Raw genomic sequence first — 17,037 nt, 5'->3', positions numbered from 1 at the left:
GCTCAATGTCAAGCACCTGACTCGAATGACCAAAGACGAATAACCACAACAGATTATTTTTAGGCAAGGAAATATTGTTGAATTTTTATCAGAACATCAATGCAGTATATACATTTATGTAAAGCTTCTACATCAAAACATTTCAACTGAGTGGGAAAAAGGATAAAGATGTTTTATATGCATTACAACATGGATTATTTAATTTACATCATACAGCAAATATTTTTTGCATTGTAATAATATTCAAATACAAAATTGCCTCTATGATTTCATTGTCAGTGTTGATGTCAACACTTTTCCCAGTATTTTTTATTCACAGTAAATTGAACCCTCCATGAATAGTTTAAAATAAAGGCAACAACAAACACTGGTCACATTCTTCTACCAAGCATCTAAAAACATTTTGTGCATTTTGCAGTTTCAACCCCACGGTCAGAAAGTCTTAAGAGTGAGGTTCTCCTGGTTTGTCATAACAAACAAGGCAATTATCTTCCTCAATAGTGTGCAATGAATTCTACTAGATGAAAAGCCAAAATGAATATACATCCTGCCATTAAAAGAAAGCTAAAACATTTACATTTCACATACTATCAAACTTATTTAAAATGCAAGCGCGGCTATTCAGAAACAGCCAATGACTGAACTAGCCTGGCTGCCACTAGATTTATGCTTGAGCCATCTCATGACAACAGTTGGCTAAAGCAGAAACATAATGACTGAGTTACCTCTACTAACCGTGATCATGTTTTGCAACTGCATTTAGACACGTAATAAAGCCTAGTAACCGTTGTCAATGCTACAGATGTGATTTTACCTTCATCATGATATTCACTAATGAAACTATTGATTGAGAACAGAAATCAATTAGATTTGAATTTGTTTAAATCTGCTCTCATGGGGTTCTCCGTCTGCATGTGTCAAGACCCCCAAAGGGCGATTCATTTCATCATATCACTGATCTGTCTCCCAGTTCCACATTGGCAAATTTCTCTTTTTTTGTCTCTCCTATGTCAGCTTAGCAGTAACAGAGAAAGAACGGTGGTTGGACTCTGCCCAACAGTCACAGTCAGTGAGATAGTCACTATCAACATAAAGGACAGTTATGTCTACACTTGTCCCTGAGGACTTAGTTCAGTAGGTAGACAGGAAGTAGGTAGGACATTTTTGGAAGTGTTGGAATGGGGCCTAGGTGTAGGAGTGAAGCCTCAGCTGCCCAGCTTCAGAGACTCAAACCAGCTCTGTGCCTTCAGGGTGATGGAGCCTCTGTCTGCCTGGGCCCTGATCCACTGGTCACCCTGGGGTTGCCCATTCATATGGCCTACAGGGAGAGCAGAATAAATGGAATTGGGTGGGTTTAGTAGTAACAGTAGCAGCTGTGTACTGTACTCACTGGGTGAGTAAACAGTAGGAGTAAGTATAACTCATTGGTGAGTTTAGTCCAAGTTGTATTTATAGGGATGACTGACCGGTGACAGTAGTCATGCCATCTTTGGAATCTCTCTCTGCTTGGTGAAGGACTATCTCTGGGCTGGTCTCTACTGAGGTTCCACACAGCTGCACTCCTGCTCTTATAGAGGAGGGGACACGCACAGACACTGCACCTGAGAGAGGGAGGAAGAAGGGGGGGGGAATAGAAAGCAAAAGGGAGAAAAGAGTGACGGAAAGACAGTGACAGGAGAAGACTGGGTCAGAGGTGTAACATTGGAGAGAGAGAAAGAGACAATTCAGAGGGATGACCAGATATGGCTCATCCTATACCCAGTACATCCACCCAGAATGTTATTATGTTTACCTTGCTGAGAGTGGAGTTCTGCACTGCCACTGTCTCCTACATATGCATCAATGTTTCCACTGTTGGACAACACCTTCAGGAAGCCATTATTAGACCCATCTGGCAAAACGTGGCAAAGTAAAACGCTTAAAAATCAGCTTAAAATAGTCTCAAACAAAATTTGACACAATCGGTTTTCAAATGTAGCACAGAGTATTGGCGCACTTACCTACAAATATATCTCCAGTCTCATTCCGCACTGTGGCATCGCCTGTATGACAAAGAAACTAAACGTGAGATGCTGATGTACCCAGAGAGCTCACAGGATAATGGTTTCCATGTCCTCTAGGAGAACAGAGAGGCTGTCTATCTCAGAGGAAATCTCCATTCATTATGGCTGACTCATCCTCTTCTTGCCTCACTTTCTCTCTGTTAATTGCTCTTCCTGTTTGTTTTTTTGTTGCCAGAGGTTCCTCTTCTTCTTTCACTCTACGTAACCTTGATTTATCTAAGCAGTGACTCACTCAGGCCATCCACAACTTAATCATCTTGTTTACACCAAGTTAGGGAAAGCGTTTAAGTCTCTGGTCTGAATAATGGTAGTCACTAAACCAAAACAGTCCTGACTAGGAAAACTCTGTGCCTTAGATATAGCTGATAAATAGGGCCCAGGGTTTTTGCAGGTCATGTCACGTGTTCAATAAAAATTCAGGGCCCTAACTAAAAGTGCTGGCCAGTATTTGGCAGTATACTCACAGATCACTGCAGCTGTACATAGCCCATCCAACTACCTCATCCCCATACTGTATTTCTTTCTTTCTTTATTTATTCATCTTGCTCCTTTGCATCCCAGTATCTCTACATACACATTAATCTTGTACACATCAATCACTCCAGGGCTTAATTGGTATATTGTAATTACTTCGCTACCATGGCCTATTTATATCCTTACATCCCTTATCTTACCTCATTTGCACACACTGTATATAGACTTTTTCTACTGTATTATTGACTGTGTGTTTGTTTATTCTATGTGTCGAACTGCTTCGCTTTATTTTTGGCCAGGTCGCAGCTGTAAATGAGAACTTGTTCTCAACTGGCCTACCTGGTTAAATAAAGGTGAAATAAAATAAAAATACAGTTGAAGTCGGAAGTTAACATACACTTAGGTTGGAGTCATTAAAACCCGTTTTTCAACCACTCCACAAATGTCTTGTTAACAAACTATAGTTTTGGCAAGTCGGTTAAGCTCATCTACTTTGTGCATGACAAGTAATTTTTCCAACAATTGTTTACAGGCAGATTATTTCACTTACAATTCACTGTGTCACAATTCCAGTGGGTCAGAAGTTTACATACACTAAGTTGACTGTGCCTTTAAACAGCTTGGAATATTCCAGAAAATGGTGTCATGGCTTTAGAAGCTTCTGATAGGCTAATTGATGTCATTTGAGTCAATTGGAGGTGGACCTGTGGATGTATTTCAAGGCCTACCTTCACACTCAGTGCCTCTTCGCTTGACATCATGTGAAAATCAAAAGAAATCAGCCAAGACCTCAGAAAAGAAATTGTAGACCTCCACAAGTCTGGTTCATCCTTGGGAGCAATTTCCAAACGCCTGAAGGTACCACGTTCATCTGTACAAACAATAGTACACAAGTATAAACACCATGGGACCACGCAGCCGTCATACTGCTCAGGAAGGAGACTCGTTCTGTCTTCTAGAGATGAACGTACCTTGGTGCGAAAAGTGCAAATCAATTCCAGAACAACAGCAAAATACACTGGAAGAAACAGGTACAAAAGTATCTGTATCCACAGTAAAACGAGTCCTATATCGACATAACCTGAAAAGCCGCTTAGTAAGGAAGAAGCCACTGCTCCAAAACCGCCATAAAAAAGCCAGACTATGGTTTGCAACTGCGCATGGGGACAAAGATCGTACTTTTTGGAGAAATGTCCTCTGGTCTGATGAAACAAAAATAGAACTGTTTGGCCATAATGACCATCGTTATGTTTGGAGGAAAAATGGGGAGGCTTGCAAGCCGAAGAACACCATCCCAACCGTGAAGAACAGGGGTGGCAGCATCATGTTGTGGGAGTGCTTTGCTGCAGGAGGGACTGGTGCACTTCGCAAAATAGATGGCATTCATGAGGGAGGAAAATTATGTGAATATATTGAAGCAACAGCTCAAGACATCAGTCAGGAAGTTAAAGCTTGGTCTTCCAAATGGACAATGACCCCAAGCATACTTCCAAAGTTGTGGCAAAATGGCTTAAGGACAACAAAGTCGAGGTATTGGAGTGGCCATCACAAAGCCCTGACCTCAATCATATAGAAAATTTGTGGGCAGAACTGAAAAATCGGGTGCGAGCAAGGAGGCCTACAAACCTGACTCAGTTACACCAGCTCTGTCAGGAGGAAGGGGACAAAATTCACCCAACTTGTGGGAAGCTTGTGGAAGGCTACCCAAAACATTTGACTCAAGTTAAACAATTTAAAGGCAGTGCTGCCAAATACTAATTGTGTGTATGTAAACTTCTGACCCACTGAAAACGTGATGAAAGAAATAAAAGTTGAAATAAATCACCTCTACTATTATTCTGACATTTCACATTCTTAAAATAAAGTGGTGATCCTAACTGACCTAAGACATGGAATTTTTACAAGGATTACATTTCAGGAATTGTGAAAAACTGAGTTTAAATGTATTTGGCTAAGGTGTATGTAAACTTCCGAATTCAACTGTATATGACTAGAAATACAGTATTATATTGTGGCCAACATATACAGTGCATTCGGAAGGTATTCAGACCATTTGACTTTTTCCAAATATTGTTACGTTACAGCCTTATTCTAAAATGTATTACATTCCTTTTTTCCTCAAATCTACATGCAACACACCATAATGACAGTGAAAACAGGTCTTTAAAAATGTTTGCAAATTAACTTAAAAATAAAGAGAAACGCCTTAACATAGGTATTCAGACCCTTTGCTATGATACTCCAAATTGAGCGCAGGTGCATCCTGTTTCTATTGATTATCCTTGAGCTGTTTCTACAACTTTGAGTCCACCTGTGGTACATTTAAACGTATTTGGCTAAGGTGTATGTAAACTTCCGACTTCAACTGTATGTGTGAATTCAAACCGATATCACAATGACAACATATTCCACAAACCACTGTCAATACCATTGACTCATAAAAGCCAAAGCTCTGGGGTGACAATGTTTCAAGTCTCATGAAGGCTGTGTTACTATGCAATGCTAAATGTACCATCCACTATATGCGCAGCACTCCCCTCCTCACCATGTATGTGTCCCAGCTGTATCCTCCCTGAAGAGGACGATATGGAGGTGGACTCAGCATAGATGGCCTTCACCTTCAGAGAGCCATGTTCTGTCGACACGTTCATAGTAGTACCCTGGATCTTCTTCACATTCACCGCCTACAGACAGAGCACAGAAAGAGCTTATATCTAGTATTAACTGTAATACACATACAGTGGGGAGAACAAGTATTTGATAACCTGCAAAATCAGCAGTGTTTCCTACTTACAAAGCATGTGGAGGTCTGTAATTTTTATCATAGGTACACTTCAACTGTGAGAGACGGAATCTGAAACAAAAATCCAGAAAATCACATTGTATGATTTTTAAGTAATTCATTAGCATTTTTGTTTTAGATTCCGTCTCTCATAGTTGAAGTGTACCTATGATAAAAATTACAGACCTCTACATGCTTTGTAAGTAGGAAAACCTGCAAAATCGGCAGTGTATCAAATATTTGTTCTCCCCGCTGTACCATTCGACACATATATACTTATATAAAATAAACAATTGGGTAGGGTAGGTCTCAGAGTATAACAGCAGCTACTGTACACTGTGTCCAGAGGTGCTGATGTCCACGTTGCCATGGATGGTTCCCACCCCAGTGACGTTGCCCCCCTGGGACTGGACCTGCACCTGGTGACCCTGTACAATAGAATAGGAGATTATTATTTTTTTTACAATGGAAATATTTTTTGCTCTCCTCCCATTGCCCCCCCAAAAAAACACACAAGATGCATGCTCAAGCAATATCTAATCCCCCCGAGCCTTCAAGGCATAGCCAAGGGAAGTAGGGGTGCTGAGGGTGAAGCACCCACTGACAAATTGAAATTAACCTTTTCACGTGTGAGTTCCAAATATCTCTAACGGTCACCCCAGCGTGAGTTGTTTTATGCACATGATGTCAGAATGCACTCACTGTTACAAAATGTGATTGTTACGCAACAGGACAGTTAACCCGCGCTGCCTGCTAATTATCTATAGGCTGTGTTTCAACTTGTCAATTTATAATTACTTTCTAACAGTTTGCATGGAGGTGTGTTCCACCTCATTAATTCACATAGAAGTAGCCCATTTCATTGTTACGGACAAATGATGTTTTACTGAGCCGGACAAACTTTTCTCGAGGAGACCCCAAGCACTTCCCCCGTGTTTTCACAGATCAAGTATGCAGACATTTGCGCAGTCTTGCACAAATTCTTTCCCCGTGGCACATTTTCTGGCTGGTGCTCGCATTGCCTTCATTGTTGTTTTCCTTTCAAATAATAACTTTGGACAAGTTTGCGTTCCTATCAAAGTGCCTTAATATCTGTACATCACGGCATTTCTACTGTATGCATGTACATATTTATGATAATGTACAGTGAGGAAAAAAGTATTTGATCCCCGGCTGATTTTGTACATTTGCCCACTGACAAAGAAATGATCAGTCTTTAATTTTAATGGTAGGTTTATTTGAACAGTGAGAGACAGAATAACAACAAAAAATCCAGAAAAACACATGTCAAAAATTGTATAAATTGATTTGCATTTTAATGAGGGAAATAAGTATTTGACCCCCTCTCAATCAGAAAGATTTCTGGCTCCCAGGTGTCTTTTATACAGGTAACAAGCTGAGATTAGGAGCACTCCCTTTAAGAGTGCTCCTAATCTCAGCTTGTTACCTGTATAAAAGACACCTGTCCACAGAAGCAATCAATCAGATTCCAAACTCTCCACCATGGCCAAGACCAAAGAGCTCTCCAAGGATGTCAGGGACAAGATTGTAGACCTACACAAGGCTGGAATGGGCTACAAGACCATCACCAAGCAGCTTGGTGAGAAGGTGAAAACAGTTGGTGCGATTATTCGCAAATGGAAGAAACACAAAAGAACTGTCAATCTCCCTCGGCCTGGGGCTCCATGCAAGAGCTCACCTCGTGGAGTTGCAATGATCATGAGAACGGTGAGGAATCAGCCCAGAACTACACGGGAGGATCTTGTCAATGATCTCAAGGCAGCTGGGACCATAGTCACCAAGATAACAATTGGTAACACACTACGCCGTGAAGGACTGAAATCCTGCAGCGCCCGCAAGGTCCCCCTGCTCAAGAAAGCACATAGACATGCCCGTCTGAAGTTTGCCAATGAACATCTGAATGATTCAGAGGACAACTGGGTGAAAGTGTTGTGGTCAGATGAGACCAAAATGGAGCTCTTTGGCATCAACTCAACTCGCCGTGTTTGGAGGAAGAGGAATGCTGCCTATGACCACAAGAACACCATCTCCACCGTCAAACATGGAGGTGGAAACATTATGCTTTGGGGGTGTTTTTCTGCTAAGGGGACAGGACAACTTCACCGCATCAAAGGGACGATGGACGGGGCCATGTACCGTCAAATCTTGGGCGAGAACCTCCTTCCCTCAGCCAGGGCATTGAAAATGGGTCATGGATGGGTATTCCAGCATGACAATGACCCAAAACACACAGCCAAGGCAACAAAGGAGTGGCTCAAGAAGAAGCACATTAAGGTCCTGGAGTGGCCAAGCCAGTCTCCAGACCTTAATCCCATAGAAAATCTGTGGAGGGAGCTGAAGGTTCGAGTTGCCAAACGTCAGCCTCGAAACCTTAATGACTTGGAGAAGATCTGCAAAGAGTGGGACAAAATCCCTCCTGAGATGTGTGCAAACCTGGTGGCCAACTACAAGAAACGTCTGACCTCTGATTGCCAACAAGGGTTTTGCCACCAAGTACTAAGTCATGTTTTGCAGAGGGGTCAAATACTTATTTCCCTCATTAAAATGCAAATAATTTTATAACATTTTTGACATGCGCTATTCTGGATTTTTTTGTTATTCTGTCTCTCACTGTTCAAATAAACCTACCATTAAAATTATAGACTGATCATTTCTTTGTCAGTGGGCAAACGTACAAAATCAGCAGGGGATCAAATACTTTTCCCCCTCACTGTATTATTCACATGTTTTCAAGTACTGTGACAAATGATGCATTCTGATTATTGCATAGATTGTAATGGACACCTATGATGTGTGTAAAATTCTTATGTAGCCTACATTTTCCGGTTTTGATGATTGTGTTATGCTGTCTCTACTTCTGTGAATGTCTGAACATTGCATCCAAAAAGAAACTGGTCACATTCAGAACATAACTTTGTAAGGACTGTGCTTGTGCAAAATGTTTCTGTGAAAAAACAGTGTGGCCAGTTCAAACGCTGACTTGCGTCAATTGAAACTGGACGCTCTAAATAAGCATTCTAAAATCACACTGGTTTGAGCGTACGCTGCAGGGACCACTATAGAATGATCACGCCTGTTTTTTGGTGCGTGTCAAAGGAAAAAATATTTAAGAAACAATCATGCAGTACAGTAAGCAAGCAGTTACACTGGCAGGCCCCAGTGGCAAAAAAATTATAAACCAAAAGCTTACCTTGGAAGAGTTCCAGTGTTGGATAGCCATAGCTAGCTAGCTAAAATAGCACCGCTCTCTGAGTAGGCTAAACTAGCTAGCTGGATTGACTAAGTGAAAAGAAAAACACTATGAAATATAGCTAGCTCTCTTTTTCTTCACCTTCATTTTTGAAGAAATTAATTTGTTCAAAACTGTCTCTCTAGAGTCACCCAGAAGTGGCACTCCTAGTGGCCAGGGACTTTAATGCAGGCAAACTTAAATCAGTTTTATCACATTTTTACCAGCATGTCACATGTGCAACCAGAGAAAAAATATATATATATATAAAAAAAATAAAAATTCTAGACCACTTTTACTCCACACACAGAGATGCAAACAAAGCTCCCCCCCCCCTCCATTTGGCAAATCTGACCATAATTTGATCCTCCTGATTCCTGCTCACAAGCAAAAACTAAAGCAGGAAGTACCAGTGACTCGCTCAATACGGAAGTGGTCAGATGACACGGATCCTACACTACAGGACTGTTTTGCTAGCACAGACTGGAATATGTTCCGGGATTCATCCAATGGCATTGAGGAGTATACCACCTCAGTCATCGGCTTCATCAGTAAGTGCATCAACAACATCGTCCCCACAGTGACAGTAAGTACATATCTCAACCAGAAGCCATGGATTACAGGCAACATCCACATCGAGCTAAAGAGCTGCCGCTTTCAAGGAGCAGGAGACTAATTCGGACGCTTATAAGAAACCCCGCTATGCCCTCAGACGAACTATCAAACAAGCCGAGTGTCAATACAGGATTAAGACTGAATCCTACTACACCAGCTCTGACGCTCGTCGGATGTGGCAGAGCTTGAAAACTATTACGGACTACGAAGGGAAACCCAGACGTGAGCTGCCCAGTGACGCAAGCCTACCGGACGAGCTAAATGCCTTTTAGGCTTGCTTCGAGGCAAGCAACACTGAAGCATGCATGAGAGCACCAGCTGTCCTGGATGACTTTGTGATAACGCAATAAAGGTTGCCGAAGTGAACAAAACCTTTAAACAGGTCAACATTCACAAAGCCACTGGGCCAGACGGATTACCAGGACGTGTACTCAAAGCATGCGCAGACCAACTGCCAAGTGTCTTCACTGACATTTTCAACCTCTCCCTGACCAAGTCTGTAATACCTACATGTTTCAAGCAGACCACCATAGTCCCTGTGCCCAAGGAAGCGAAGGTAACCTGCCTAAATGATTACCGCCCCATGGCACTCACGTCGGTAGCCATGAAGTGCTTTGAAAGGCTGGTCATGGCTCACAACAGCATCCTCTCAGACACCCTAGACCCACTCCAATTCGCATACTGCCCCAACAGATGATGCAATCTCAATCGCACTCCACACTGCCCTTTCTCACCTGGACAAAAGGAACACCTATGTGAGAATGCTGTTCATTGGCTACAGCTCAGCGTTCCAACACCATAGTGCCCATGAAGCTCATCACTAAGCTAAAGACTCTGGGACTAAACACCTCCATCTCCAACTGGATCCTGGACTTCCTGACGGGCAGCCCCCGTTGTAAGAGTAGGCAACAACACGTCTGCCACACTGATCCTTAACACTGGGGCCCCTCAGGGGTGTGTACTTAGTCCCCTCCTGTATTCCCTGTTCACCCACGACTGCGTGGCCAAACAACTCCAACACCATCATTAAGTTTGCTGACGACAACAGTGATCACTGACAAGACGGCCTGTAGGGAGGAGGTCAGAGAACTGGCAGTGTGGTGCCAGAACAACAACCTCTCCCTCAATGTGAGCAAGACAAAGGAGCTGATCGTGGACTAAAGGAAATGGCGGGCCGAACAGGCCCCCATTAACATCTACGGGGCTGTAGTGGAGCGGGTCGAGAGTTTCAAGTTCCTTGGTGTCCACCTCACCAAGGAACGATCATGGTCCAAACATACCAAGACAGTCGTGAAGAGGGCACGACAAAACCTTTTCCCCCTCAGGAGACTGAAAAGATTTGGCATGGGTCCCCAGATCCTCAAAAGGTTCTACAGCTGCACCATCGAGAGCATCCTGACCGGTTGCATCACCGCCTGGTATGGCAACTGCTCGGCATCTGACCGTAAGGTGCTACAGAGGGTAATGCGAACGGCCAAGTACATCACTGGGGCCAAGATTCCTGCCATACAGGACCTGTATAATTAGGCGGTGTCAGAGGAAAGCCCACAAAATTGTCAGAGACTCCAGTCACCCAAGTTAAAGACGGTTTTCTCTGCTACCGCACGGCAAGCGGTACCGGAGCGCCAAGTCTCAGACCAAAAGGCTCCTCAACAGCTTCTACCCCCAAGCCATAAGACTGCTGAACAATTAATAAAATCACAACCAGACAATTTACATTGACACGCCACCACCCCCTTTTGTACACTGCTGCTACTCGCTGTTTATTACTGTGTAAGTCTATGGAAGGGGGTGAGAACTATGAGCCTCCTAGGTTTTGTATTGAAGTCAATGTACTGTGGCGTTCAGCAGGTCAGCCACCAGGGGGAGACTCGTCGAGGCCTGGTAACAGATGGAGTATACATCACGAGGCGATGGCTCCATCTGCTGGACGGGCTCTCCAGCCAGGACTAATTGGGGCTGATTGGGAGCTGGTGAGTAATCAAGGGTGGATTGCTCACTAGCTGTGTAAGGCCCATAAAGCTGCCAGAAGGGCAGCACACAGGAGGAATGGAGGAAGAAAGGACTCCCGTGGTATTGTTGACAGTTGCAGAGGTAAGAAGAGGGAGTTCAGTTTTGTGCCCGACAGGATATAGCCAGACCCGGAATACCAGAAGACGGCATCCCGGAGAGGGTCTCATTGGGGAGACCTATCCTTTTTGATCTATTATTTAAATAAACACCCTTGAAACTAAGCTAATCCTTCTCTGTCCGTGTCTGATCTGGGTAAACGTCTTGACCAAACCCCCTGGTCTGCCGCAGTACCTAGAGGACAGACGCTAGCTGTCCTCAGGCTACACCATGGTGCTACCCTACAGAGTGCTGTTGAGGCTACTGTAGACCATTGCAAAACAGTGTTTTAATCATGTGAATCTATTTAGTATAGTTCTCTAAAAAGCATAACTTTAATGTTTTTTATTTTTATGAAATTCAGAGGAGGATAGTCAACCCCTTCGTCCTCAGAGGAGGCTCCACTGCTTTACATGCATGAAAGCTGTGGATGTAAACGTGGTTATTGTAATGTTTGGATTCAGTCTCTTGTCAGGTGAACTGTTGTGTCCTCACCTTTTGGTCTAATAATTCTCATCTCCAAACTGTTTCTTTTCAATTGCTACCATGTTTATCTATATGCTTTATATATTTATTCTGTATTCACTTGCTTTGGCATTGTAAACATGTGTTTCCCATGCCAATAAAGCCCTTAGAATAAGAATTGAAGGGGCTGCTGGGCCATTAAAACAGATGTGGCTGTAGTTTTAGTCAAACTATAACCTTATTCATATTTCACTTCACCGTACACACTTTAATCCTATTCATATTTACCTTGACTGAGTGCAGCACGCAGTTCCCCCTCTCTGTCTGCACCCTGCAGTTATCACCCTCCATCTTCTGGACATGCACGTTGCCCTCTCCTTGAGTGGTGATGTAAAGGTCTGACACACACACACACACACAGATGTGATTTCACTCACCATTTTTCTGTCATATCTAACTAATCACTGGTTTTATAAGAGGGAGGGGAAGTGCTTGGCTAGGGGTCATCATATCATAATCAGGAGCATCAGCTGACAGTTTGATCCAAGTACAGTTAGTACACCTAGAGCCATTCTTTTAAATGGCCTTCTTTAATTTATGATGCAGACAGTGGCTCTAAACTCATGATTCAACTAAACAAATCAAAACTCACCACTTTTGATGGGAGCAGTCAGCTCCACTGACACGTTGCTGTTTCTGACCTCGGACAAGATGTACAGTTCCTTGTTTTGGTCATCATAGTGCACCTGGAAGCTGTCTAGTTGGACGGCTTGATCTGCGCTGGTGCCATGAATGGTGATGAAGGCCCGGTTCGCCTCGGGGAAAGCGTGCGGGTCCAGAGGTCGTACAGAGATGTTACATTGGAGCTGAACCCGTACTTTGCCGAAGGGGTTAACAACAAGAGTCCACTGCTTCAAGGCTTTGCTCACCTCTTTCTTGGTTGAAGCGCAGTGAGAGGTAGAGAACGACTTCAGAATCAACAAGGAAGAGTCTTGGAGGTTATTTGAACACGCTGCCAGAAACCTCCAACGTAAAAGTCCGAGACTTATACGTTGGTTCGCGGAACAACAAAACATCACGGTCACAGATCATAAACAGTATTGAAAAGCATGCGCTTAAACATTTGCACCAGGGCTCCTTTATTGCTGCGCAGAACTTCGTCGCGTTACGCTCCACGTCCTACGGGAAGACAATACTTTTGGCCGAAGGATGATAAAACAAGTTCGAACTTAGGTGATATTCTAACCAAAGACAGGTTTAGAATCACTGTGTTCTAGCCCTGTCCTATAATAAACCAGCCTCTCGTCACCCACTATCAGCGTCTAAGTACTTCCGGGTGAGGACATTTTTGAAAATGTCTAAATAAAAGTCCCCCACGTAATAGAAAACTGTAATTAACCTGTATTTATTCATAATTTATGAAAGATAATTGTCATAACATTAACAATGATTCATCTTTGTTCATATTCAAGTGACATTTACATTTCCCCCCCCAAAGTTAAACAAATGCCCCCAATGCATTTCACTGTAGGCCTATAAATTACACATTGGCTTGTAGAGAAAAAAGTATTCTATGTGCCAATGTAAAAGGGGGTTTGGGAATACTCTGTAGAGTCTGTGGCACAGGTGGTTGGTGGCACCTTAATTGGGGAGGACGGGCTCGTGGTAATGGCTGGAGCGGAATCGGTGGAATGGTGTCTAACACATGGTTTCTACGTGTTTGATGCCATTCCATAAGCTTCGTTCCAGACATTATTATGAGTCGTCCTCCCCTCAGCGGCCTCCACTGGTGTAAAATCTATATATGGTGTTATTTCATGGGGGACTCTGGTCTAAATACCCAGCAACACTTTCTACTCCATCCCCAATGCAATAATACACTGTAGGTCTATAAAATGATTTTTTAGCTTACCCTATTTGCTTCCAGTGTGAAATAAAATGCCATTCCATACTAGACTTTAATGAACTCATGCCTTGCCCTAATGGAGGTGTCAAATACAAATTATTAGCAGGTGAATAGTTACTTCAAAGACACAATGTAGGACTGACATACTAACCTAGATTAAGGATTAACTAGTTGCGCCTTCTTCACATTTTAGTCATTTAGCAGATGCTCTTATCCAGAACCACTTACAGTAGTAGTGAGAGCATACATTTTCATACTGGTCCCCCATGGAAATCAAGCCCACAACCCTGGCATTGCAAGCACCATGCTCTATTAACTGAGCCACACAGGACTACACATTAAAATCAACCCAAGGCCAGACTTGACCTGTGGCAAAAAATTAATCTTGGCCCGACAAGTAAAATATTTGAGGCCATATCCTAGTAAAATCATATTGCTATAGTTTTATATTATTCCAAATGTTCACTGCCTTCCAACAATTCTGTTAAACCCACATTGGTCTCAATACAGTGTTTTGGTTGTTATTGGTACATTTTGCCACAATTACTGTTTGTGTATGGAGGTCTATATGTTGTTCATTTAATAGGTCTACATGAGTTGGAGTCAAATTGAAGTCAGTAAATTCTGGAAGTAATATTAAATTAGAAAATGGAGAGAAAAAATAGCTTCTAGACTTAAATAGCTTTTCCTTATCAGCTTATTTAGAAGAAAATGAAAATAAACAGCCCTGAATTCATTGCCTTCAATTCAAATTGACCCCAACCCTGAGGCCTAAATCCAGCACTCAAATTAGATGAGGATCACACTGCACTCAATGCATTACAGATCCATAGGCTATCCAATTCATGTTCATTTACAGTTTGACTCCATGCTCAAGTAGGCATAGTTATCAATAGTGTGTTTCTTTGTTGTTAGTCATTAAACATGTACGGGCCTCTTGGGTTTTCTTGTGAGACATTAGTATTAGTGTCCAATGCACAGATCAAAACCCTTACTTTAAGAAAGGGCTGTTGGACACACTTTTCAAAAACGTTCTCCCTGTAATACCAATTTGGTCTGACCTTTGACAGGAAATGTACAGAGGTTTTCTGCATCATACAAGTCAAAACCAAGACGGAATAAGAGAAGTACAGCAATTAGTGAGGTAACGTTCAAAATCATAGTGTTATTTCTTGATGATACAAAACATAGAATTGATGAGTGCATTGTCAACATCTATACTCTGCATAAAGCTGGCCAGAGAGACATATGTGAGAAAAACTAACTTGGAAATCCCAAAAGGTACTTCCGCAACCCGAGGAAAGCTGGGAGAAAAGGGAAAAAAAGCACCAAAGCATCTCTGTAGGTATTTTCAAATGATTCCAGCTATAAGTTTCGAATCATTCAGTCTTAATGAAAAAGACAGGGATGAATAATGATCAGAATTTACTGTGTAATGTGCCAAATCCGGTCAATTAGGTTGAAATTTCAGCAGGATTTCGTGAATGATACAAAGATAACAATATGTAGATTTGCAAACAGGGCTTCAAAACTGTTGGTTCAACTCATCCTTGCATCATTGTTACATCTCAGGATAGTGAAAACTACCTTCAAACATTCTGACCCACAATCCATGACAAAATGTTCAGATATTAAAGAAGAACTTTGCTGCTCTCTTGTTGTCTGCAGTTCAGAGGCCTGGACACATCTAGATTTGACGTATCAATTACTCCCCTGGTTAAAAGAGTTGGGCATTTAAACAGTGATCAGTGCTATGCATACTGATAGCTGTGAAACTTGCAAAAACAGCATCTCACACAATGAACATTACTTCAGCAAAATGTTTCAGGTTAGTCTAAATACAGCCATGTCATTGCTAGATATTCTATTCAGGCAATTAATCACTAAAGGGGATGCACACACAAAATGCAGTCAATGTGATGGTGTATTGATTAGACAGACTGTTTGGACCACCACATCAGATATTCTTGTTATTTCTGTGCCCCGTGTGGCAGAAAATTGTAGAAAAAGACTAACGTCTACTCCCGCTCCACCTTGACGTTGCCTGTCTACTAACCACCTGTCCTGGCAACCCATCACTGCGCATACCTGGCAACCCTTCATTACGCACACCTGTGCCTCATCATTTGGCACACCTGGACTTGATCACTTCCCTGATTACTCCCCCTAATATATATATATATATATATATATATATGATATATATATATAGCACTCCATTGTCATTTCCCATTAGGCGTTATTGTCTCTGTTTATGTTCTTATGTCCAGACGCTTTGCTTGGTTGTGTAGCATTACAGAGAATTTTATAAAAATTTGCAAAACTGCTTCCTAACGCCCTGCATCTTCATTACAGAATAACACCTCACCTCATGGAAGCAGCAGTTGATCAAGGCATCTACCAGATGGTCAGCAAACAGGAAGACCTACTTCGCCAACACCACGACCAGCTGGCTCAACTGGTGACAGCTATGGGTGAGGTGTATCGTCGTTGCCCAAGAGGCTGGGATACTGTTGAGCCAGTATCCCAGCCTATCCAACAGTCTGTCCAGGTCAGCTCTGTTCAGGGGGGTCTTCGATCATCCACCAGAGATGGAGGTGAGTGCTTACTCCACCTACGGCAGGAAGGCCAGACCGCTGCGGATTACGCCCTCATCTTCAGGACAGTGGCAGCATCCAGCAGCTGGACTGAGCCGGCACTCAGCACCCTATTCCGAAGAGGGTTGCGCGAGGAAATCCAGACGGTGTTGGCGTACTGAGAGCTCTCCTTGGACGCACTTATCGTGATGGCCATCCATCTAGATAACCTTCTGCGGGAGCGTCGGTACCACCACCTCTCTCCCTCCTTCATTGACCAATCTGAGTCAGAGCCTGAACCCATGGAAGTAGGGGCCCCTCGCCTACCTGTGGCTGAGCGACAGGTATTGCGGACAGGAGGGGCACCAGCTTCAGCAGTGTCTGATATGTCCCAACTCGGGGTCCACAAGAGTAGAGGGACGGTCCCGTGATCATCCGTCTCCTGGGTTTGGCGTGAGTATTCCACCATCCTAACTTCTGCCAAACCCTTTCTAGAATCCATATCACTAGCTGGCTGTCCCTCAAATGTTGTCTACTGCTCTAGTGGACTCCAGGGCCGCGGGGAATTTCATTGAACAGGCCCTTGCAGCCTCACTGAACATCTGCTCTCAATTTCCGGTTCAAGCGTTGGCTGGACGACCACTGGGATCCTGGAATGTCACACGCACCACTCACCCTCACTGTGGGACCTATGCACCAGGATAGCCTTCCCTTCCTCATCACTACACCAACGCATAGTCATCCTCAGCCTCCCGTGGCTTCATTGTCATAACCCCACCATCTCCTGGTCGAGGATG

At 43.1% G+C, this 17,037-nt stretch overlaps 1 protein-coding gene across 1 annotated transcript; it reads right to left on the bottom strand.

Annotated features, from left to right (window-relative positions):
• Positions 1–53: 53 nt before the first annotated feature.
• On the bottom strand, positions 54–13,087 carry fam185a (family with sequence similarity 185 member A). The gene is made up of 8 exons (XM_014148378.2): positions 12,411–13,087; positions 12,047–12,156; positions 5,655–5,747; positions 5,083–5,221; positions 2,001–2,042; positions 1,793–1,891; positions 1,467–1,601; positions 54–1,318 (listed from the first exon to the last, which is right to left on the bottom strand). The coding sequence occupies exons 1-8, from the start codon at positions 12,832–12,834 to the stop codon at positions 1,206–1,208; spliced, it is 1,155 nt and encodes a 384-aa protein (XP_014003853.2). The 5' UTR covers positions 12,835–13,087; the 3' UTR covers positions 54–1,205.
• Positions 13,088–17,037: the final 3,950 nt, after the last annotated feature.

This window comes from Salmo salar, chromosome ssa16, assembly GCF_905237065.1.
Source record: "Salmo salar chromosome ssa16, Ssal_v3.1, whole genome shotgun sequence".
NCBI classification, from domain to species: Eukaryota; Metazoa; Chordata; class Actinopteri; order Salmoniformes; family Salmonidae; genus Salmo; species Salmo salar.
The sequence above is the reverse complement of the archived record's forward strand: the minus strand, read 5'-3'. Positions and strand labels throughout refer to the sequence as shown.